This window comes from Xiphophorus couchianus, chromosome 13, assembly GCF_001444195.1.
Source record: "Xiphophorus couchianus chromosome 13, X_couchianus-1.0, whole genome shotgun sequence".
Classification (NCBI taxonomy): domain Eukaryota; kingdom Metazoa; phylum Chordata; class Actinopteri; order Cyprinodontiformes; family Poeciliidae; genus Xiphophorus; species Xiphophorus couchianus.
The window spans coordinates 24296769-24318890 of NC_040240.1; the positions used below are offsets into that span (position 1 = coordinate 24296769).

At 40.6% G+C, this 22122-nt stretch overlaps 1 protein-coding gene across 18 annotated transcripts in view; it reads right to left on the reverse strand.

The window, feature by feature from the left end:
- The window catches only part of macf1a (microtubule actin crosslinking factor 1a), a 215483-nt gene that overhangs the window by 8267 nt on the left and 185094 nt on the right, over positions 1 to 22122 (reverse strand). For 10 of the 18 annotated variants that reach the window (XM_028035332.1, XM_028035333.1, XM_028035335.1 and 7 more), the window contains 28 exons: positions 20841 to 20849; positions 18265 to 18490; positions 17634 to 17860; positions 17424 to 17546; positions 16777 to 16878; positions 16595 to 16696; positions 16333 to 16506; positions 15186 to 15341; positions 14777 to 14974; positions 14558 to 14686; positions 13988 to 14170; positions 13750 to 13905; positions 12584 to 12790; positions 12314 to 12433; positions 12045 to 12214; positions 11131 to 11290; positions 10852 to 11046; positions 10249 to 10521; positions 9725 to 9913; positions 9521 to 9632; positions 8662 to 8813; positions 7722 to 7884; positions 7488 to 7642; positions 7331 to 7405; positions 5441 to 5458; positions 4571 to 4688; positions 3489 to 3551; positions 2285 to 2317 (listed from right to left, as the gene is read on the reverse strand). In XM_028035332.1, coding sequence (XP_027891133.1) covers positions 2285 to 2317; positions 3489 to 3551; positions 4571 to 4688; positions 5441 to 5458; positions 7331 to 7405; positions 7488 to 7642; positions 7722 to 7884; positions 8662 to 8813; positions 9521 to 9632; positions 9725 to 9913; positions 10249 to 10521; positions 10852 to 11046; positions 11131 to 11290; positions 12045 to 12214; positions 12314 to 12433; positions 12584 to 12790; positions 13750 to 13905; positions 13988 to 14170; positions 14558 to 14686; positions 14777 to 14974; positions 15186 to 15341; positions 16333 to 16506; positions 16595 to 16696; positions 16777 to 16878; positions 17424 to 17546; positions 17634 to 17860; positions 18265 to 18490; positions 20841 to 20849 — 3988 coding nt within the window. The remainder of the gene's footprint in view (positions 1 to 2284; positions 2318 to 3488; positions 3552 to 4570; positions 4689 to 5440; positions 5459 to 7330; positions 7406 to 7487; positions 7643 to 7721; positions 7885 to 8661; positions 8814 to 9520; positions 9633 to 9724; positions 9914 to 10248; positions 10522 to 10851; positions 11047 to 11130; positions 11291 to 12044; positions 12215 to 12313; positions 12434 to 12583; positions 12791 to 13749; positions 13906 to 13987; positions 14171 to 14557; positions 14687 to 14776; positions 14975 to 15185; positions 15342 to 16332; positions 16507 to 16594; positions 16697 to 16776; positions 16879 to 17423; positions 17547 to 17633; positions 17861 to 18264; positions 18491 to 20840; positions 20850 to 22122) is intronic. The other 8 variants (XM_028035331.1, XM_028035319.1, XM_028035328.1 and 5 more) reach the window with 5 other exon arrangements.

A 22122-nucleotide genomic window follows, 5' to 3' on the forward strand; every position in this document is an offset into this window, starting at 1 on the left:
ATTCTATCAATTATTCTGATGATTATTGATTAATTGGATGAAAAAAAGTGGCATATTCTGCAATTTCTTCATTTAACCACAACATTCCATACATTGTGGTGTTCCTTTAGTGAATGCTTCATCATTTCTAGCAAAGGATGGATCTACTGAAAAACAACAACAACAACAAAAACTTCCAACCTCAACATGTGAAAAGTTCAGCCCTTTCTGATCGGCTTACAGAGAAGAGCTGATCTGGTGATTAATTTGTGGATTAACTGACTAATAACTGGATTGCAAAAGGTGAAGCTAAAAATGCCATATGAGGAGTTCTGGGTGAAATATTTACAAACAAAGAAGTTTTTTTTTCATTTTTAATTAAAAATGTTAATACTTTTACTCTGTTCTTTCAGAAAATTATGTTTTTGAATTTGTATACTCTAGTTAACAATTAATCAATTACTAAATTAGTTGACGATTATTTCAATAAATGAATAATCACGATTAATCATTTCAGCCCTGCAAAAAAGCTGAAATAGTTACACACAATCTTCCCTAAAAAGACAGGATTTTAACATAGTAAATATTTAAAGAGCGAATAACATTCCCAAATACCTCTAATACAAATAAAATAATGTCCTGAAGAGAAAGTATAAATAATAAGTCAATATTTATCATTCAAGTCAAAGTGTATTGTTTACACAGTATGAGCAAATCCTGCAGAATATCTGAAAATGTTTATTTAAAAAATTTTACTGTTTAGCATCACACATGCTTTCATCTTGCAGGTTCAGCTTTGAACAGGAAGTTAAATTAGACGACGGCTAAAGTGATTGGTCAAAATTCAGCCGAGTCGCAGTGATTGGTCAAAAAAGAAGGAAACACAGAAAACGTTAAGACAGATTTGCAGAAAAGTTTGCACCTTCACCTAAAATTTGCGAATGATGACTGAATTAGTTGCATTAATAGTTTTGATCATAGCATTGGAACTTCTTGGAGGAATTGGTCAACAACATATGATGAAGTTGAGATCAGAATTAGCTTCTTTTATTGCTGCTTTTACGCAGAAAACATACACCAACTCAGGATGAAGCTCCTGAAAGTTTATTTCAGCTGAGAAAAACCAAGTTTGGTTTTGCTACAACAATAAATCACTTGAACAGATGTTGATGTGAACTCTGAACCTAATTAAACATTGAAAGCATCTCCAGTTTTCTGACATGAATGAAAATCCTAAGTTCCCTGAATGATTGCAGCACTTTCATTGCGTAGCTTCCTCTCTGATTAATTGGTACGTTCCTCCCAGCTCCTCTGTGTTTGCACAGCGTGAGCGTAAATATTTACTGTAGGCTGGTCACGCTTGTTCAGGGTTTCTCCCTTCGTCTTAAAACACTCAGGCAGCATTCTTGGACGGAAAGTGGTGCAGCAGCGCCAGCAGACAACAAAAAAGCCCGGAGAAGCCAGCCACAGAGAGACAGTGAGGAGGGAGATCGAAGCTAAATGAAAGGAAATAAAGTGAGCTTGGACGGCCGTCGTCCTGAGCAACCGGCCAGTCAGTTCAGACGGGTGCAGCCTGCAATCATGTCCCCACATGAAGCCAGCCAGCCAGGTGCACCCTGTAATTCTGTCTCCCACCAACCAGCAATCACATTTAAAGGAGCGCTGTTAGAAACCCAGCCTGGCCACGCCCGGGTCGTAGGCTCCGCCCCTCTCTATTTAACGACAGCTCACCCATTAACCATCGATAACTACTGAATTTATATTTATAAAGCTGTTTTTGCATTCTGGAGAAAAGCACTACACCTCCTCAGGCTAAAACAAATCAGCGGTTATCACATTAAACTGTCTTTACAGCCGTTATTAACCATCGCTAAGAGATGGCGTTAGAAGACCAGGGCTTGGCCAGGTCCTGCTTTGGTTGTGAGTGAAGAAAGCATGAGGCAAACATGTGGCACAGAGACAAGACTGAAGGCAACATCTGTGCACAGAAACATTTAGAAACGACACAAACATGGAGTAGGGGTGGGGCAATAATCTGGAGACATAGGTTGATGCTTAATCTGTACAATAAGGCACATTTTTGGTACCTCTCTGCTTTTTGCAGGGAGATTTTATGAAGAAACTTGCAACTATCGTATGATTGCTTAATCATTCATCGTAATGCGGAGTAACCGTTGCTTCCCACCCCTAACACGAACACACGTGAGACAGCTGATGTTAACGATGGAGGCTGACAGCTGGACGGACAGATGGAGTTATAAGATCAATGAAAAGGTGCGAAAGACAGAGAGGAAAGTGTAGATACCTCGGCAGCAGAAATAGCCAGGAGTGACTGTCACTGAGAGACACAAGAGACAATGTGAAATAACTGCATGCTCGAGGTGGGATGAAGAAAGTTTTGAACACAAATACAAACACACACACACTGCAAAAACACAAAATCTTACCAAGTAAATCTGGTCTTGTTTCTAATGGAAGTATCTTAGCACATTTGAAATACAACAAAACTAAGTTTAAAGTAATTTTCCAGCAAGATATAGGAGCTTTTTTAAAAGGAACCTATTATCTAAAATTCACATTTTGCACATTTTCATTCTTCATTTCGGTCTCACCTGCTTTTAAAAACAGCCCAAGTACTTTAGTAAAACACCAAGACGGTTTCTGGCAATAAGTTAAGTTCTTTTCGGTTTGAAAAATCTCCGGAGTGTAGCGTCTTTTCAAAGATGTTCGGTTGTATAACTGCACATCTGTTTGCAGCTAATTTCACGTGTGAGTTCAAACGTTGTCTTGTTCCACTTGCAGATTATTTCACCAGTGGTAATCTGATTTACAGAATAAACCAAATTAATGTCGCCTAACATGTTAGCTCTAACGCAACATAATGCTGATAGTATTAAGCTAGCATTAGCTTTTTAGCTAATTTTAACTTCTAAACCAAACTTACTGGTGTAATGCACGGATTATCATGGTAGTGTAAGCTAACATATTTGGTAAATGCTAGAAATGTCTTGTTCCACTGGCAGATTATTTCACTTATAATTAGTATTTTTTTCACCAATGTTAAAGAATTATTGACTTAAGCCAAGCTCCTACATTGTGCTGAAAAGTTACTTTTAAGTGAGATCCGTTGCATTTCAAGTGTTCTAAGATATTTGCCCTAGAAACTAGACCAAAGATACCCTGTAAGATTTTATGTTTTTGCAGTGCAGAGGCGATACTTCTTGGAAACGTTGTATAAAAAACACTTTAGATACACGAAAGGATCCAGATGAGCGTCCGTCGCCCAAAAAAATGGCAACATTCAAAGATTTCAGAGCTTTTCCAAGCAGGGGGAAACGGTACAACCGGGAAGACATTACGTTAGTCTGGAGATCACAATCAGCAACGAGAAAAGAGGCAAAGATGATGCGATGAGAGATAGAAAAGGAAGACACCTGGGTGCGACTGTCCAGGTAAAAACGAAACAAAAAGAGACACGCAGCTGAGAGAAAATGTGAGAGAAATCCAACCTATACGAGATGAGATGGAGCTACTGGAATCGGAGCGGAGAATCTTAAGTCCTGGATGTTTCACTGAGGAAAGAGAGAAAAAAGGGAGGGAGAATGGAAGGAGGAGAGGAAGAAAAACTGAGGACCATGCATCATGCAATACTACCGTTTAATTTAATAAAATATGGAGAGAGAGACAGAGGGAAGGGAAGAGTCTGAGTACATGGAAATAAAACTTTAAATGGAGAGGATGGGAACAAAGAGACATCGATCCGATCGGAACAGACGATCAGATCTTCACTGCGTCACCTGCTGACAGACGGCTGGACAGCGTGAAGTCATTTCAGAGCTTTAATGTGCGTGATCATGAATCCAAGAGCCTGACTGGTTCAAATATTCAGCTAGAAACATCACAGTCCAGATAAAAACTGTTAATATGATCATTTAAAACTATAAAAACCTGAAGCCAACAACTGAACTGAACAGAGACGCACCTGATCCCTTACTGGATAACAAAAGATATTTAACATATTTATTTATTAAAGAATTTGAACAAAGTGAAGCTAAACCTTTGTCACTTGAGTCTTGTTTGGGTTTTTTCTCATCTTAAATGCAAAATATAAAAAACTTTTGTACAGTTTTGGCTTAATTACTGCACTAAGTGTATTGTTATTTCAGCAATTGCTTTTTTTGAGTCAATATACTGCAGTTAACTATTAATTACTAAATTAGTTGACAATTATTTCAATTGTCGATTAATCACAATTAATTTGATTAATCGTTTCGACCCTAAGCTGAATTTAACACAATAAACAGTTTGTAAAGCAGAATATTTCATCTACAACCACAGAGTCTCAAAATGTTTAGAAAATTCAGCAAATGTGACCACAGCTGCAGAAAAACTCACTTTCTGTTCCTTTCCTGCATCCATCTGCTCAATTTCAGAACTTTTAGCTGCTTTCCAGCCAGACAATGCATCAAGCAACTCAAATAACTAACAGCTTTTAGTCTGAAGATGGTAAAGATCCAGAACCAGTCAGGTTCTTGCAGGTAAACGTGAAACACGATGGTGGAAATCCCGTCCGGGTTCTAACAGAACTCACCTCTGCACGGATCGTTCTTCACCAGGAACTCGTCCAGAGCCATCCAGCCGCCGCCGACTCTCACCATCACGGTGCTGCGCAGAATCCTGACCAGACGCAGCTGCTGGGAGTCGCCGAACTGAGGAGGTTCAGAGAGGAAACACGAGTGGGAAAACCCAGTCAGCTGAACTGGTAATGGATTTATTCAGGATCCAACATAGAGAAACCCACAAACCAAAACTGGATCTAGTCATGCAATCACAGAGAAAAAAACATGCACCAATTTTCAGCCACTCAAATCAAAGCATCAACCTTAATTTATGGACCCAAAAAAAGTTAAATTTTTTTAAAATTCACCCAGCGAAGCTCATTTTCAAGCAAAACCAACCCAGGAGGATTTCTCTGGACGTCTCTCCAAGCAGCTTCAAAGCTCCAGCACGCCATATTTTCAACCAACCACTAATTAGCACTTCAGCCGTGTCGCTGTCACTCGCCTCGCATTGTGCAATTAGTCAAACAAATCACAGCATGAACACAAGCGGACAGCGAGAGCTGCTTCCAAGTTGTACAGCCACAAAGGAGCACAGCTGCTTCTTTCTTTATTCTTCTCATTTTTAACTCTGACTGCTGAAAAATTTTAGGGGTAGAAGTTTAGAGCCCCCTAGGGGTCATGGGGAAAATTTTGCAGTAATGTATTTAGTACTCCATCTTGAATACTGAAAGTCTTTCTCTTACAATATAAAGTGTTTCCTTGTAGGAATTGAATGTTAGGGCTGAAACAGTTAATCAGATTAATCATAACTAATCAATTATTGAAGAAGCGCTTTCCCTGTGTGGAAAACATGGAAGCAGCTTCCACCCGTCCGCTCCCACCAGCGGCTGAAACTTTACCTGGTTTCCGAGGAAGAACTAGAAAAAGTCCGGCAGGAAACGGAGCAGAGGAACACGAGGGCAGGGGGGGAAGAAACAGAACGAGAATGAAACATTTATCAGGACAAACATCTTCCTGATCTGCAGCTCCAGCTGGAAGTTAGTGGTGCGAAACATGAATGCATGATGATGATGATGAGGGAAACAAACTCGCAGGCAGAGAAACGTTAGTTAGTCCAGCGTCCTGCAGACGGACGCCGGATATCATCACCCTGAGGATGATGATGGAGAAAAATGTTGTGATGAAGATCCAGGAGATGAAGCTGAAAATGAGGAGGAGGAGTTAATGGCTGCAGCACAGAGACACGCCGACTCCTGACGAAGAGCGCTGCTCTAATTTACCATAAATTATTTATAAAAAAATCTAACTAAACCAGAAAATTCTGCAAAAATATTAATTTAAAGAAAATTTCAAGATGATCAAGTCACCAATTTTTATTATTTTCTGATATTTAGACATAAACTAAACCATCAGATTTCATGTAGGGCTGGGCGATATGTTTTAAAATAAAATTTCATACCAGATCTGATTTTAATAAAGTTTACTCACTTTCTTTTCTAAAAGATAAAGTGCAAGTGACAGAAAATATTTCCAAAATATGGCTTTTAATTCAGTAATTGCTTCTGTTAGTTGTATAACCCGAACCCTAGTTAAAAAAGATGGCCGCCCTGGCGAGTTGATTTCACTCTAAAACCAAAGAGTGAAAAAATCCAGATTTTCCAAAAATTAATTCTTCAAAAACCCAAATTTCGATTATTAAAATTGATTTATCGCCCAGTCCTGATTTCATGAAAACCGAAGTTCTTGTTTTCCTCGGAGTATTTAGACATGTCAGCAGCCTCCCTCCTCCCTCAGAAACCTGCAGTGTTTCTGTGCTGCTTGTTCACACATTAACGGTCAGGTGATGGCAGAGTCCTGCAGAGATGTGACAGGTGACTGGAATGTCGACACAGGCAAGATGAACACCTACAAATCCAACATGATGTGGGAAACAAGCAGGTGAAAAACGCAGTGAGAGGTTATGTAAAGCCTGAGGTGAAGGTGCAGATCAACGTGTCGTTTTTACTCTGAACGCAGTGAAACTGTTGTTACAGGTTAGTCTTTAGTTTGTTTTTTAGTTTGATATTTATTCATTTCACTGAAAACAAAACAATTACATAGAGGAAAATATACAAATCGATAAAATGAAAAGGAGCAGGAAGAATAAAAACATCGTATAATATCTGCCCCTTTATTCCGAGAAAGCAAACAATAGGGAAAAAAAACAAACAAAGTTACTGGAGCAAAAGAGACGCAAAACGCCTCACAAAAAAAAAAACTTTTAGCATTTTATGTCACATTAAAACCTTCTAACTTTAATCCTTTTTATTGGGATTTTACTGGGACTATTAGCAAACAGTGAAACTGGCTGCAAACTTAAAGCACACAAACAAAAAATAAATTTTAAAAAAGAGAAATGCTGCAAAACTTTGAGATTGATTGAACTTCTCTCATTTGGTGCTTTAACATCAGAGCTAAAAGTTCTTGAGGTCGATTCAATGGCGTTTTATTTTATAGCTTGTCTTTTTAACTTTAACTTTTTGTTTGTTTATTTGTTGCTGCCTTTTGAGCAGGACTGGTTTTATTTAGGGGCATCAGAATAAAACAGATAAGAATAAAATTCCTTTAATTTGGTCAATCCAATAAAATCCCAGTAAAATGTTTGGATATTTGTGGTTTTAATGTGATTCTTTTCTGTGACCTTCTGACCTTTTACCACCTCTAAATTAACTACATTTATTTGCACATTTATCTGGTGCTTTATTTTGATGTAATCCTGAATCCGGACCGAACCGGACCCAGAGACTCACCCTGTACTTGTTTTCTCCGATCTGCTCCACCTGGAACCGCTTGGCGCACTTACACTGGGCCACCTGGCGGGTCACCTGCAGCGACACAAACAGACCCGGTTCAGCCGCGCTCCTTCGGCTTCATCCTGCCGTGTTTGTTCTGCCGCCTCGCCGTTACCTCGTCCTCTATCTTGTCGGCGTCGGTGGTCGGCCTGTAGGCGTCCTTGTTGGGGTGAAGCGCCGCCACGAACTCGTAGTAGTCGATGTAACCGTCTCCGTCTCGATCAAAGATGTCCGCCACGGCCGACATCTCCAGCTTACTGGTCGGAAATTCTGGGAAACACCATTTTCAAATTTTTTTACTCCTTTATAGTTGGTAAGATGAAGCAGAAACTGAACTGGAGGAACATACTGGAGGCCAGGATGCCGTCGATGAACTCCTGCCGCGTGATTTTTCCATCTTGGTCCTTGTCGATGCGTCGGAAGAAATCCATGACGCGGGATTTCTTGTGGTTCATCCAGCGCATGTACTTCTTCCTCCACACGTCAAAGTCAAAGTTGGCGAATTCTTTGAGCTGCGAATGGATCAAATATTTTACTTATTATGTATTTAACCCTTTTAGCTCCAAGAAAGAAAATTACATACCAAGAGTTATAAATATTTACAGGTTAGGTTTAGTGTGAACAAAGGGAACCATAATACATTTTACTGTAGGTTCATAAAGAATCTATTCCTTCCCCTATTTGTGTTGTTCTATTATAGAATTTCAATGAATAAAATGTGGAAATATAACAAACTTATTAAATAAAATCAGACAGATGAGTTTTCTTCCTATCCTCTTTATTTAAGAGCCACAGCAAAAAATTTTATAAAGATGGAAAAATAATCCTTCTGTTTGCAAAGCGAGTTGTTGTTTTTGGCCTCAGTCTACTAAATAAAACTAATTTAGAGCCGTAAATCTCACATAACCTTTGGTGAAAAGACAACTTGAATATCTACTACAGGAAACACAAAGCCAGGTTGTAGATCTCCATTCTAGAGATTTGTACAATCTTACACTTATTTTACTTCTATGTTCATTTAGGAATATTATAATCAGGTCTTTTTTTTTTATTTGCAGGTTTTCTATATGTGATTTCTCTGAATGTTCTGAAAGGGATTTAAGTTATTTTGGGCAGAAATAGATGAATCCTTCCTCCCATCTAATTCTGCAGGAGGGAACTCAGGCTCTCTTTCTAACATAAAGGCTCTTTAACTGTTTGCACCAAATCCTCAGAGGTTTCCAGTCCAGTTAACTTTATAATGAATCCACCTGACTTCGGTGGTTCACGATTTTAAAAAAAGGCGTCACCTCCTCCTGGCGGTCCAGAGCGTCGTTGAGTTTCCGCTGGCGGTCCAGAGCCAGCAGCCACACCTGCTGCCAGCGCGCACAGAGCTGGTTGAGGCGCGGGTTTCCCCCCGAGAGCTGCATGCTGGGCTGCTGCTGCTGCTGCTGGTGTTTACCTGGACAGGAAGCAGAAAGTTTAATGGGAATCATAAACCACTGAGGTCGGCCTGTCGCAATAAACCAATCAATAAATGGCATCATAAATTAAAATGAGGGCGACAGTTTTTGTTGTCATTGTGTCGCTCTATCTTTTTACCAAAGAGACAAAAAGCTTCACATCAAGTTACTCCTCCACTTTTGTTTCCATAGTAACGGGCTCGACAAATGGCAACGACTAGACTCGGTTTTCCGCCACCAAACGACTGTGACGACTGGAGGTGATCAATGTGGATTTAAAGTTTTATCACAATATGTTGTGATACTATTGTGATAATATAAGAGATAAAAACTATTCATTCTTGTGTTTGCAGCACAAAATGCAGCAAACATTTGACACAGTAGACTGTAATAGTTTACTGTTTTCTTCCCACAAAAGTCCTAACTGGTAGATTTTTCTGTTTCTGCCCAATGATATAATTTCAAAGTGCAGATATGAAACAATCCATTTTATTCATTTTTGGTTTGTTTATTTTGGATATTTAAAATGTCTTCCAGGTCCAGTGATAAATGTTCTTCAGAAATTAGTTTATTGGTCTTTGAGAGGGTGAATTTGCATTATTAAGCCATTTTGTGCTACTAGTTAATTGCCTCCAATGACAATATTTCTGGGACAATTAATCAGCCAGTAAAATTAGCTGTGGTGACAGGAGAACCAGTGACATACGAGCTCCTCTCCTCTCCGCCAGGCTGCTGGGAGGCTCCGCTGGTTTCCTTTTGTAGCTTTTCGTCACTTTGTCCACGTCTGGCTGCTTCCGGGTCATTTCCTCCATGAACGTCTGGAACGCAGAAACAGCACAGGGGATTTAACCCAAACAGGAAATCTCCACTTCCACTTCCTGGAGGTCCAGCTGAGTCTCCGCAGGCCCACCTGGTGCTCCGTGATCAGCGTTTTCAGCTGTGGGATGTCCTGAGGAAGCGGCTCCGTGTCCCTCTGGACCAGCGTGGTCTCGGCCCACTGTAACCATGACAACAGCTCCTCCAGCAGGTTGGCGTTGTTGAGCACCTCCGTCAGAGCCGTCTCCAGCCGCTGCTCGTGCTGTTTGGCCCACGTCAGCACCTGTACAGCAAAGATGCATTGTCTTATTCTGAATTAGGTCTGACACTAACGACTTTAGTCATCGATTAATCAAATATTCTGACAATTAATCGGATAAAAAATGCAAGGTTTGTTCAGGCATTTTCAAGGTAAGTTTAAATGCAAAATGTACAGTTTTTTGTACAATTTTGTTTTTTCAGAATATGGGCATTTTTGAGTTAACGATTAATCGATTACCAAATTAGAATAATTTGAATAATCGCTTAATCGTTTCAGTCATATTGTGACCAGACTCAAGTCTTTTTGTTTTAAATCATAAAACCATGGTAGTTATCAGAACCAGGCGCCTCCGTCACCTCCTCAAAGCGCGCCCTGATGATGGTGATCCAGTGTTTGATGGTGGTGATGGAGTCGGGGTGACACACGGTCAGGATGGCCTCTCCCATGCCGGCGGCCTTGTTCACGTCGGCCCTCTTCTCCTCCACCGTTCCCATGAAGTCGCGGTGCGTGTGCAGCAGCGGCTGCAGCGTCTCGGCCTCTTCGGGGAGAACGCCGCGGAAACGGAGCGTCTGCTCCGCCTCCGACAGCCACTCCAGCAGCATCTGCACCGCCGTGCGGAACTCCTCAGCCTGACGGAGGACAAAAATGAAAATTATCTCACATTTTTTCTGGATAAAAAAAACAGGAAAAAAGCGTGAATTGCATTTGGTTTTAGCCATCTTTTGTTAATATTTATAGCAGTGCTGTCAAGTGATTAAAAATTGTAATCAGATTAATCACTGTACCAATTAATTATACCAAACCAGAAGGAACCATAGATTTTATTTTCTTGAAATTATTTAATTTTTCATTTTTGACTAATTTTGACCCATGAGACAAAAACTTTGTACACCCCTGATGTAGGGAGCATAAAGGGTGAAGGTTTATGCCTCCAGATCTGGATTTAAACACTCCTGTACCTGTTTGAGCGCCTGCTGGAGGCGGGTCTGCTTGGTGACGGACAGAGCACACACTGTGTCCCAGCGGTTGCTGAGCTCCTGCAGCTGAACTTTGACCCACGCCGTGTCATCCCGGCCGGTCTCCATCAGGTCCCGGGCTGACCGCTTCAGAGCCTGAACGCTGCCGGTTCGTTTACCCAGTTCTTTTTGGAAAACCTGGAAATGTAGATCACACCTGCGTTAATCACTGCTCTAAAAGAGGAAGGAGGAGATGATTTCTGCGTCAGCATCCTGACCCACCTTGTGTGCGTCCATGAGGTTGGACACCAGGTCCATGTCACCGTGGACCGGCTGGTCTTCAGCCAGCTGAGGCTCAACCCGGTACAGCCAGTCCACTAAAGCCTGAAGCGCTTCTGCAAACTGACCTGAGAACAGCAGAGCCTCCTCCAGCTTGTGCTGCCTGGAAACACAAGAAAAACACAATTTTAGTGATTTTTAGTTAAACCTGGAATATGCAACTTTTATGAAAAACATTTTTTACATATTTGTTGATAACAAATATGTTATGAGGCAGATAATTATGTCATACTCCAGTGAAAACAACAACCAATCAGAGCCAGGAGGCGGGTCTTAGTGCTGTCAATCACCCTCTGAATGGTGCTACTCATCCCATCTCCCCTCTTGCTCTCTGCTACGCTGCAGTTAGCATAGCATGTATTGAGTGCTCAGGCTAGTTACCATGGCTAGATCTGCTAGGCGATAAATTGTCCCAGAAGTTATTGCGATAAATGATAATGAGTAATATGGTAATGACATGATAATAATGCAAAAACTCAAATTCTCAAAGATCAATAAACTTTAAGATCTAGTGAACATTTAACACTGGAACTGGGAGATATTCCAATTTATATTGGATAAATATCCAAAATAAATAAATAAAACAACAGAAATAACAAATAAAATTAATTATGAAGTCTCTAACGGTAAATTGTTTCTCCAACATTAGCACATTTAGCATCGCATACATGAGATGATTGACAGCGCTAAGCATCTCCCACTGGCTCTGATTGGTTGTTTTTGGCGCATTTCCTCAGACAGCAATAGTAGCTCGGGAGGAGGTGGAGAAGGTCATCCTTTTCACAGATTATCTGTCTCATTCTGTCACAATATGAGGACAGTTTTAAGAAATGTTGATCATTTCACGTCCTCGGTACCTTTCAACGCTCTTCCCACAGACGGTGTCCCACTTGTCCCGGACTTCCCCCACCAGGTGGTCCAGTTTCTGCTGGTCTGCAGGCAGCTGAGCTTTGTCCCTCATGGCCTTCCCTGACCTCACTGTGGTGTCGTAAACCGGCTGCTTGGATCCCAGCGCTTTCTGAAACTCCTGATTGAGGGAGAAAAACAGATTTCAGGGTGAGCAGAGATCTGGACTGGAAACCAGAGGAGCTGAAATGGGTTTAGATCAGGTTTCTCTGTGTGGTACCTTGTGTTTGGTCAGCTGAACTTTGATCTTGTCCGGCTCGTTGGAGATCTCCACCTCCGAGTCGAGTCTTTTCTCGGCTTCCTCCAGCCAGTCCGTCAGTTTCCTCCAGGCCTCATGGAACTGAGAGCAGAGTTAGAATTTAATTTCTAACCTTTAAACTAAAACAGAATTAAACTAAACGCACATTTCAAGTTACAAAATGTAATTTTTTTGATTGAAAATAATTCCTCTATATCTTTTTCCGTTTTGTTGTGTGGGTCGGTAAGCTACCTGCTTGGCTCGTTTCCGGGCCTCATCCAGGTGTCGGCCCCGGTCCAGGGACCTCTGGACCAGCTTGTCCCAGCGGGCCTGAACGCTGAGCAGCAGATTCTTGATCAGAACCACATCCTGCTTCAGACTGGCGAAGCGAAGCTGAGAGCCCGCTTTCTCCAGAGCCAGGACCTGCTCTCTGTGGGTGTTCACCTCGTTCACAAACACCTGGACGGACAAAGAAATTTAAATAAACCCGAGTCTGAAACCAAGGACAGATTTTATAACATTATAAGCAAAATATCTGCCAAAGTTCAGGATATACAATCTCAATGGTTCTATAAATCTGCCAGTAAAATTTTCTTAAATTTGTATTATTTTTAACATTTTTACTTCTAGAGTCGTTTCCTTCATTATTTTGTTTTAATTTCCACAAACCATAAAAAGGTTTTTTTTATATTTGTGTATATTTCTATTTTTGCTAATGGCTAGCACTAACCACTAATGCTAACAGCGCTAACTAAGAAATTTGCAATTTCTGCAATTCTCACTGATCTAAAGTCAGGTACCGACCTCCACACCCTGGAGGAAGTCGAAATTAAGAGTTTTAAAGTCAAATTATGAGGATAAAAATAGTAATTGCAAGATTTAAAAGTTGTAATTTTAAACTGTGCATGTGCTACACATTGGCCAAAAAGAACCTTTGAACATTGAATTACGACTTATTCTCGTAATTACGACTTCAAAACTCTTAAGAATGACTTCCTCTTGGACTTTCGTTTCTGTGTTGCCCCAGATATCTGTATGATTAAAAATGACTGCAAAAGAAACCTTGACGTTTTATTTTCTAAAGTATACCTAATGTGTTAGAACCTCACGTGATGAACAGTAGAGAAATGCAGCCTTTATTTGTTTTAAAAAGCAGAAATTTCAGAAGAAAACATTCAAAATACACGTGGGGATATTTTAAAAAGTGGTAATAGTGTATAAACAATGAATAATACACAATAAAATAATAAAGTCTTTCAAATATTTTTGTAAAATAAAAGAAAATGTTAACAAAAATTAAACAATACCACTTAAGATAGTTACATATATATAAATCAACACATTGTTGATTTGGGCATTTTCAGTCTTCCGTACCTACCAAACACATTTTATCAATATTTGTGTCTAGTCTAGCTCACCTTGTGCTCATCGATCTGGAAGAGGACCGTGTCCAGAATGAGGCTGGGGGGTTGGGCCATGTTCAGGGTCTGTTCGGCCTGCGTCAGCCAGTTCATGGTGTCCTGGAGGGACGTCTGAAAACCTGTTGCCAAGGAAACGGCTTCCTCCAGCTTCCCCTGGAAGGTTTTTCAAAGCTTAAAGTCAAAACCATCCAGAAACAAACAGTCCAAATAGATACTGCTGAATCTTCAGACTCACCCTGCGGTCGTCCATCTTGGTGTTGAGGCTGGCCCACTTGTTCTGCAGCATGGCCAGGTTCTGCTGGGTCTGGGTGGTTCCGGGTCCGGCTTCCTCTCCTCCTCGGACCAGCAGCATAGACTCTCCCTGATCCAGCAGGTGGTGGTACTGTTCTGCCCGCTGGTTCAGCTGAGCCTGTAGCTCCTGCAGACGCAGACGACACGAATGAAATGATCACCTGCCTCAGGTGAGCGAAGCTCTTTCTGGACAATGATCCGTTTGGAACAATGAGGCTTATTAAAGTTTGATTTGGACCATATGGAAAGTGCATCTGTGCAGACAACACCTCCTGAAATGGAGGATAAAAGCCTTATAAAGTCCTTAAGAAAGCACTTCATAACTAGCAACAGTACACCAAGGTGACTGTTGGTGTATTCTGGAAAATATTTTCTGGTCCTGGGTAACCTGCACTGCAAAAAAACATAATCTTACCAAGTATTTTTGGTCTAGTTTCTAGTGCAAATATCTTACCACACTTAAAAAAAGACAAAACGTTCCAGTGATATCAATTTCCATCCGTCTCTGCTTTACCATGTGCTGCTGTAGCTGCTCTCTGGCTGTTTCTGGGAGGCCTCCGGTCGGCTTGGCGGCAGACAGCTGGCTCTCCGTCCGCCTCAGCCATTGCAGGAACTCCTCCAGCTCACCATGGAAACCTTCAGCCTACAAAGAGACGGTTTGGAGAGGGGAAGGTCTGGATTATTCACAGCTGCGCTCCTCAGAGTGATTTCACTGGATGTGGACTGGGCGTACCTGCTGCAGGGCGGCCTCCAGGAGCGTCTGCCGCTCCTGGGTTTTCAGCAGCAGACTCTCCCAGCTGCGTTTGAGCTGGTCCAGCTGATCCCGCAGGTGGCTGGCCTCGTCGCCCGGAGAGGACTCCAGCAGCTCGGCGGCGGCGCTGTTCACAGTCTCCACCGTGGCATGATGGGACAGCACGTCGTTACGTAAAACCTGGGTTTACACGGAGATTTAAACTTTAATAATCAGAATCGGTAACCTTAGAGAGGTTTAAAGGTGACCTATTCATTGAACTGTAAAAAACCAATTAAAATCATTCTTAAAAGGTGTCAGTTTCTCTCTTCAGCTGTTTTAGGGCCTCTGTCACCTTAAATACAAGTATCAGAATTTTGAATAGCAAAGACAACGCAGGTTGCAGACATACGTGGTGTTTCGCCAGCTCGATTTCGATGGCCTTGGGGTCGGAGCTGACGGGCCGCTGCGTGTCCAGAGTGGTGTGGGTGTGGCTCAGCCAGGCCTGCAGCTCAGAGAGAGCATGCTGGAACTGACCGAGAGCCAGCAGCGCCGCCTCCAGCTTGTGCTGCGGAGAAAAAATATAGATTCAAAAATGTACTTGTTCCTAGGGCTGAAATGATTAATGTGATTAATCATAATCAATATTTGAAATAATCGTCAACTATCAATCAATCAATTGTTAAGCTTTGTAACTACAGTAATTAAGTCAAAACTGTTAAACTATTTACACATTTGCATTTAAGATTAAAAGCAAACTGTCTGTAAATCTGTTCCATCCAGAATTCCTCCAGTTTTAGCTTCACCACATTCAAAAGTAGTCACCAGATCAGCAATGTATTGACTGATTGATAGATTTTTTTTTTAGCTGGATGCAGCTAAAAAAAGATCATTTGTTCAGATAATTTGTTTTAAATGATCAAATGTTCTCTAAAGGAATGCAGTTATTGCATTTTAGACTAAAATAGTGCGTAGAAAATTAATTGATTTATTAACATTTTTAATGTATTTCTAATATTGTATTAAAAAGGCTTAATTTTTTTGGTTTTTTACCCCTCCAGGGGGTCTTTTTTGTGGGCTCTAGTGTCCCTTATATGATAGTAGGCTGACAGGAAATGGGGGAGGAGAGGGGGGAAGACATGCGGCAAATATCGTCGGGTCTGGGAGTCGAACCCGTGACGGCCGCGTCGAGGACTCAAGGCCTCCAAATACGGGTCGCGCTAACCGCTACGCCACCACGGCACGCCCTTAAAAAGGCTTAATTGATTAGATAAAATATCTGCAGAATGTTAAAATTTTTAAATTCAAATAATCGATTAATCGCCAAATAATTTATTAATTGATTAAAATAGATGTTAGTAGCAGCCCTGACAGATTCGTCATACAGAATGAAATATTTGAAGCCTTTATTTCCTGTAGAATCTGTAGAAACTGCCATTTTTTAATCTGATTAATCGTCAGAATAAGTGATAGTTTAACTGATTACTAAAACAATCGCTATTTGCTGCCTTATCTGTTGCTAGAAATCCATCAAACTGCGTTGTTTCCGTCCTTATTACCTGTCTTTGGGTGATTTTATCTCCCAGATTCTCCCAGAGGTGTCGCAGTTCTGTCAGCGGCTCCTGGATCATGTCCCGGTCGGTCTGGTCCGACACTTTCTTCAGCAGCAGCTCCCCCTGGTGGCAGAGCTTCTCCATGTCGATCTGCTGCTGGTAGACGTCCACCTTGTAATGCTGCTCGGGAGCGGTGACCGATAAACAACCGGGTCAGATTTACGATACAAACCGTTTGCGGTACTGATCAGGAGGAAACCGTACGAACCTTGAGCTCCTCTATCTGCTGTTTGACTGTTCCCAGATCAGTTCCTACGGTCGACATGTCGCACAGCTTGATCACGGCGTTGTCCAGGTAGTCGAACATGGACTGCAGGCACAAATAAATGCAGTAAAGCATAAGCTCTGAATCTGAGGACTGCAGCGTAACCATAGCGACCCTGAGCGGACCTGCAGGGCATCCTGGTACTGAACTGAGGCGGTCATGGCCTCCTCCAGCCGCTCCATCCTCTCCCTCCATGTTCGGTTCAGACTCTCCCAGGCAGCATTCATCTGGCAGGAACACAGACAGGGTGTGGAGAATCTGTTTGTTCGTAGTGAAATTAATCTGCAAATATTCTCTCCCGTTTGTGGAGCAAATCTGAACCGACACAAAAAGGCAGCCAGACACAATGAGCTGCCAGATAACGGGATGTAATTAACTAAAGAATCTATAACTGCATCTTAACGATGATAATTAACACTGAAAACTCAGTAATATTTCTGACAGAAATATATTTTAAAAATGCCGTTTCACCGGAACAGAGATTTTTCTCCTCATAATCAAAATATCCACATTTTTCAGTGTTTTTACACCACCAACATTCTTTTTGTTTAAATTGATTTAATAATTTATCCTTTTCTATTATTGTTTATACTGTTAATCTTTTTTAAATGTTAAGTTCTTTTCCAATTATTATTTTTTCTTTCAATTAAATTGTTAATTTTTCTTTTCCTAATCAAGGTATTAGAATGTTTCTGTTTAAATCACAACCTAACAGCTTCTGATTGGTCCGGGTGAAATGAGGAAGATAATATTTTCTTTCCAGTTTTCTCACCTCATCGATGGTTTTCTTGACTTCAGGTTTCTCAGTTTCTCCGCAGGCGAAGATGAGGTCAGCCCCGAGCGTCCGGACGAACTCCAGCTCCTCCCTCAGGCCGTCCGTCTCCGCCTTGATGGCCTGGCAAACACAACGAGGATTTTAAGCTTCGACAAATGCAGTGCGACTCTGCAGAGAGTCTAGTCCTGTTAGGATCATCCTCTGAACCTCGGCTGCTTCGATCTGCTGCTTGATGAGCGACGGGTCCACCCCGGGGTCCTCCAGCTCCCTCACGATGTCCTGGGAGTCTCTGAGCGTGCTCAGTAGAGCCGCCACGTCGGCCCAGAACTTCCCGGCGAGGTCCAGGACGTCGTTCAGCTTGCTCTCTCTCTCCTCAGCTCGCTGCCGGATCTCGTCCCAAAGGGAGCGCAAACGCAGGAGCCGAGAGCGAACGGCTGCAGGAGGGAAGAAGAAGACATGTTTTACTTCTCCTAGGGCTGCAACTAACGATTATTCTGATGATTAATTGACTGTTCTGAGGATTAAATGGATAAAAAATAGAATATAACACACATTTCTCACAGAACCACTTATTATTACTCAGCATAAGACAGATCTGCTCTCAAGGTGCTAATTTGGACAAAGTGAAACTAAAAACTGCTATTTGAAAAGTTTTGGGTAGAACATCTTTACAGAGAAAGTTTTTTGTCATCTTCAATGCAAAATGTATATTTTTGATTAATGATTGATCGATTACTAAATTAGTGGACTATATTGGTCGGTTGGTCACGATTAATTGCTTCAGCGCTAATTTCCTGAGCTTTATGTAACACCGGACAGATGCATCGCGGCGTCTCACCCTGAGCCGCCGGGTCGTCGTGTGCCGCCCGGCTGATGAGCTCCTCCCCGCGGGAGCAGAGGGCGGAGAAGCTGGGCAGCAGCTTGTCCAGCTCCAGCCCCTGAGCGCGGTGCTCCGCCAGCTGCTCCCGGATCTTCTCCACCTCGGCGGCGACCGGCGGAGGCTGCCGGAGCCTCTGCACCGCCGCCTCCAGAGTCTCCAGCAGAGGATCCATCTTGTCGTGGAACTGAGGGGAGAGAAACGAAGAGGAGGATTATGAAGAGGATTGGAATCTGAGTAACATGTTGAAATATTGAGATATGAATGCAGGAGGATCATTAAGGAAACAGTGATTCCCAACTTTTTAACCCCATTAAAAGGTTACACTCCTCTTCCTAACTCTCTAATTCAAGGCTTTTGAAAGTGCAGGAAGAGAAAAAGAGAAGTAGTAATTGCAGATGTTTAATTAACTTCAACAAGCCTGTCACTCGCTCATTCCTTCAGCGGCGCCACACTTTGTTTAAATGTAATTACATGATATCCATTCATAAATGTATCTATTTCTTTCTTCAATAAATGTTTGTAAGCTAAATTAAATTAGTTTTGCCTGTTCATTCAACAGAAGCTCTGATAAACCTACAGCAGGCAAACCTTAAGAGAAACACTAAAATCAGGATTTATTTTCTATTCAGGTTATTTAATCGTGATAAAAACTAATACAAGCTGGCAGTAACTTGCAGGACGTTTATTCTTTCCAACGTTGCTCCAATTATTTCAGGGTTACAGATATTTGGTTGAAAGTCCTACCACAGCATTTCAATCAGATTGATGTCTGGACTTTGACTAGACCATTGAAATACCTTTGTTCTTCTAGATCTACTGCTGTTAAGGATCATCGTCCTGTTGATGACCCAGTTTAGGCCGAGATTCTTTAAGTCATGCTGCCATTTTTATTTTTTTGAGAAAAAGCTTTCAGAACCAGAGTTTTTGAAAACAAACAAGGAATTTTGGTTCTACTTTGCAAAAATGACATTTTTTAAAATTCATTTATTTTTAAATCAGGACATTTGAATTCATTATTCTTTTATCCTTATTTTTTATTACATTTTTAAATATAAATATATAAGAATAGGAATCAACAGATTTACTTCTAATAAATATGCATATATAGTTTTTTATATTTATTTTAGAAGGTTAAACTCTAACTTAAACTCCTATTTTCCTGCTTAATTATTATGGAGGCCGTAATATTGCACTTATTTATTGACTGATGTTTTTGGTGTTCACACATGTAATATTCCTGAACTGTGGTGCATGTGGAAATCTGCTTGTTTCTCCCACTTTGAGAACATTTTTGCACAGAATATTAATTTAATTCAAACTCTTTAAAATGCTGCCAATGCTTTGCAGTTAAAATGTTTGTTTTATCCATCATCACTTATTCAGAAAGTGGATTTTTAACAATAAATGTGCAGCTAAAACAAGAGGTTGGGAATCACTGTTCCTTTAAATAAAAATATCTCAATATGTCACTTTAAACATTTCAAAGCTAAACTCTACAGCTACAGAACAGGGAAAGGGACTAAACAGACTGGAGGGAATATTTTACACAAAACAAACCATTAAGTCTTGATTTTTTTTTTCAGGAATGTAAAAAAAAATACATAATTACAAAGTAAAACTCAGGGAAACATTTCTGCTACAACAAGACTGATTGGAAAAACAAATTTCATGTTGTGAAAAAGTTTTATATTTTTTCCCCACTGCAGAAAGTGAAACAGAGTGAAATATTTCAAGCATTTATTTCTTGTAATTTCAATTATTCTGGTTCACATATAATGAAAACCTGAAAATACAAATTATTTCAGTAATTGATTAATCAGTTATCGTGACGATTAATCAATTATTGGGTTTTTAAAATGTAATATTCTGCAGATATTTCATTAAACCCCTTCATTTAAGCCTTTTTAATATCTTATAAGAAACACATAAAACTAAAACAATTCAGTTATTTTTTAAAATTAAATAAATTAAATATCTGCAGAAACATTGCATTCAATTAGAAAACAATTGATCATTTGTAGCAATGGATGCATCTGCAGCTAAGAAGAATATTTCAAACATCATGTGAAAATCTTTCAGTACAGTGTAGGGCTGATCTGGTCTTATGGATCAACAGAGTAATAAATAAAACTCAGATTTTTGTTTTATATCATTTGAACCAGGTGAAGATAAAACTGTCACATGAGGATTTCTGGGTAAACTTAATTACAGCTCTGAATTTATTGCTTTTACAGCAAATTTTCTTTTTTGCAGTCTGTATACACAAGAAAGCGATTAATCAATTACTAAATTAGTCAATGATTATTTTTACTAATCAATTAATCGTTTCAGCTCTAAAATCTATATAATATTTATGTTTCTCTTTCTGAAATGAAGGACAGAAAATATTGAACTTTTAAAACATTCTTATTTTTCAGACATTCCTGTACTTTAGGAAGATTTTCTTTTAGTTTTTGTTTCAGCGTCGACGTCACAGAGCTGAAACTGAGCAGATTGGAGCTACTTTCTATCCGAGTGGAGGCTTTATGTCTTACCTCTACCAGCTGGGTGAGCAGTGAGCAGTGACCATGGAGAAAATGGAGGTGAGGGGCAACAACACACACAGCAACATCCCACAATGAACGAGGGGCGGGTGGGATTAGGGTGGATTAGGGTGAGAAGGATGCATGTGGAGAGGAGGGAGGAGACAAAGATGGAGGGAAAAGTGTGGGTGGAGGAGACATGGAGTGGTTTAAAAGAGGGGTGGAGGGTGGAGAAACAACACGGTGAGTTCAGTCAGTCATGCTTTCAGTTGCAGAACAAACAGCAGCAACAGCGCTGATACAATGGCGCCTCAGGAGATGAGAAATTAGACTGGAGCTACAACATTAGAAATGATGCAAAAACAACCATAAACCATTGACTGCTAGCTAAACAAGCTACTATAGCACAGATTATCACCTGTGGATGAGTTCAGATAACAACAAAAAGATGTATTTATCCCCCAACAGATCTGTTTCTGTAAATGGATAATTTCCCCTCATAAGGAGATTAAATATCCGTTTCAGATAAAAAGGTAAAATTGTATTTTGTAGTTTCCAGAGAAACATTAAAAGTTTTTTTACAGAGTTCTTACATGTTTTCAACAATTTTTTACAGTAAATTTTTCAACAGGTTTGAAATGTTCAACCTGCAAAAACAAAAGAATGTGGAGAAATGGATGGATGGATGGACGGATGGACGGATGGATGGATGAACTTAGAGATGGATGGATGGATGGATGGACGGATGAACTTAGAGATGGATGGATGGATGGATGGATGGATGGACGGATGGATGGATGGATGGATGAACTTAGAGATGGATGGATGGATGGATGGATGGACTTACAAACTAATGAATAGATAAACAAATAGATGGATGCATTGATGGATGGATGGACGGATGGATGGATGGATGAACTTAGAGATGGATGGATGGATGGATGGATGGATGGATGGATGGATGGATGGATGGATGGATGGATGGATGAACTTAGAGATGGATGGATGGATGGATGGATGGACGGATGGATGGATGGATGAACTTAGAGATGGATGGATGGATGGATGGATGGACGGACAGACAGACGAATGGGCTTGATGAAGAAACTTATTTTGAGAAACTCCTATTTTTTCTATGTTGACAATCAGAAATGGCATAAAGTTTTTAAATATCCAAAATAAAAATAAAAACTTTTCTGTTTTCTCCAGATCTAGAAAACACTGAAATGCAGGGTTTTAGTTTCCAGACTGTGAAGGAACCCTTTGTTAGTTTTTGTTTCCATTTTTGATTAGA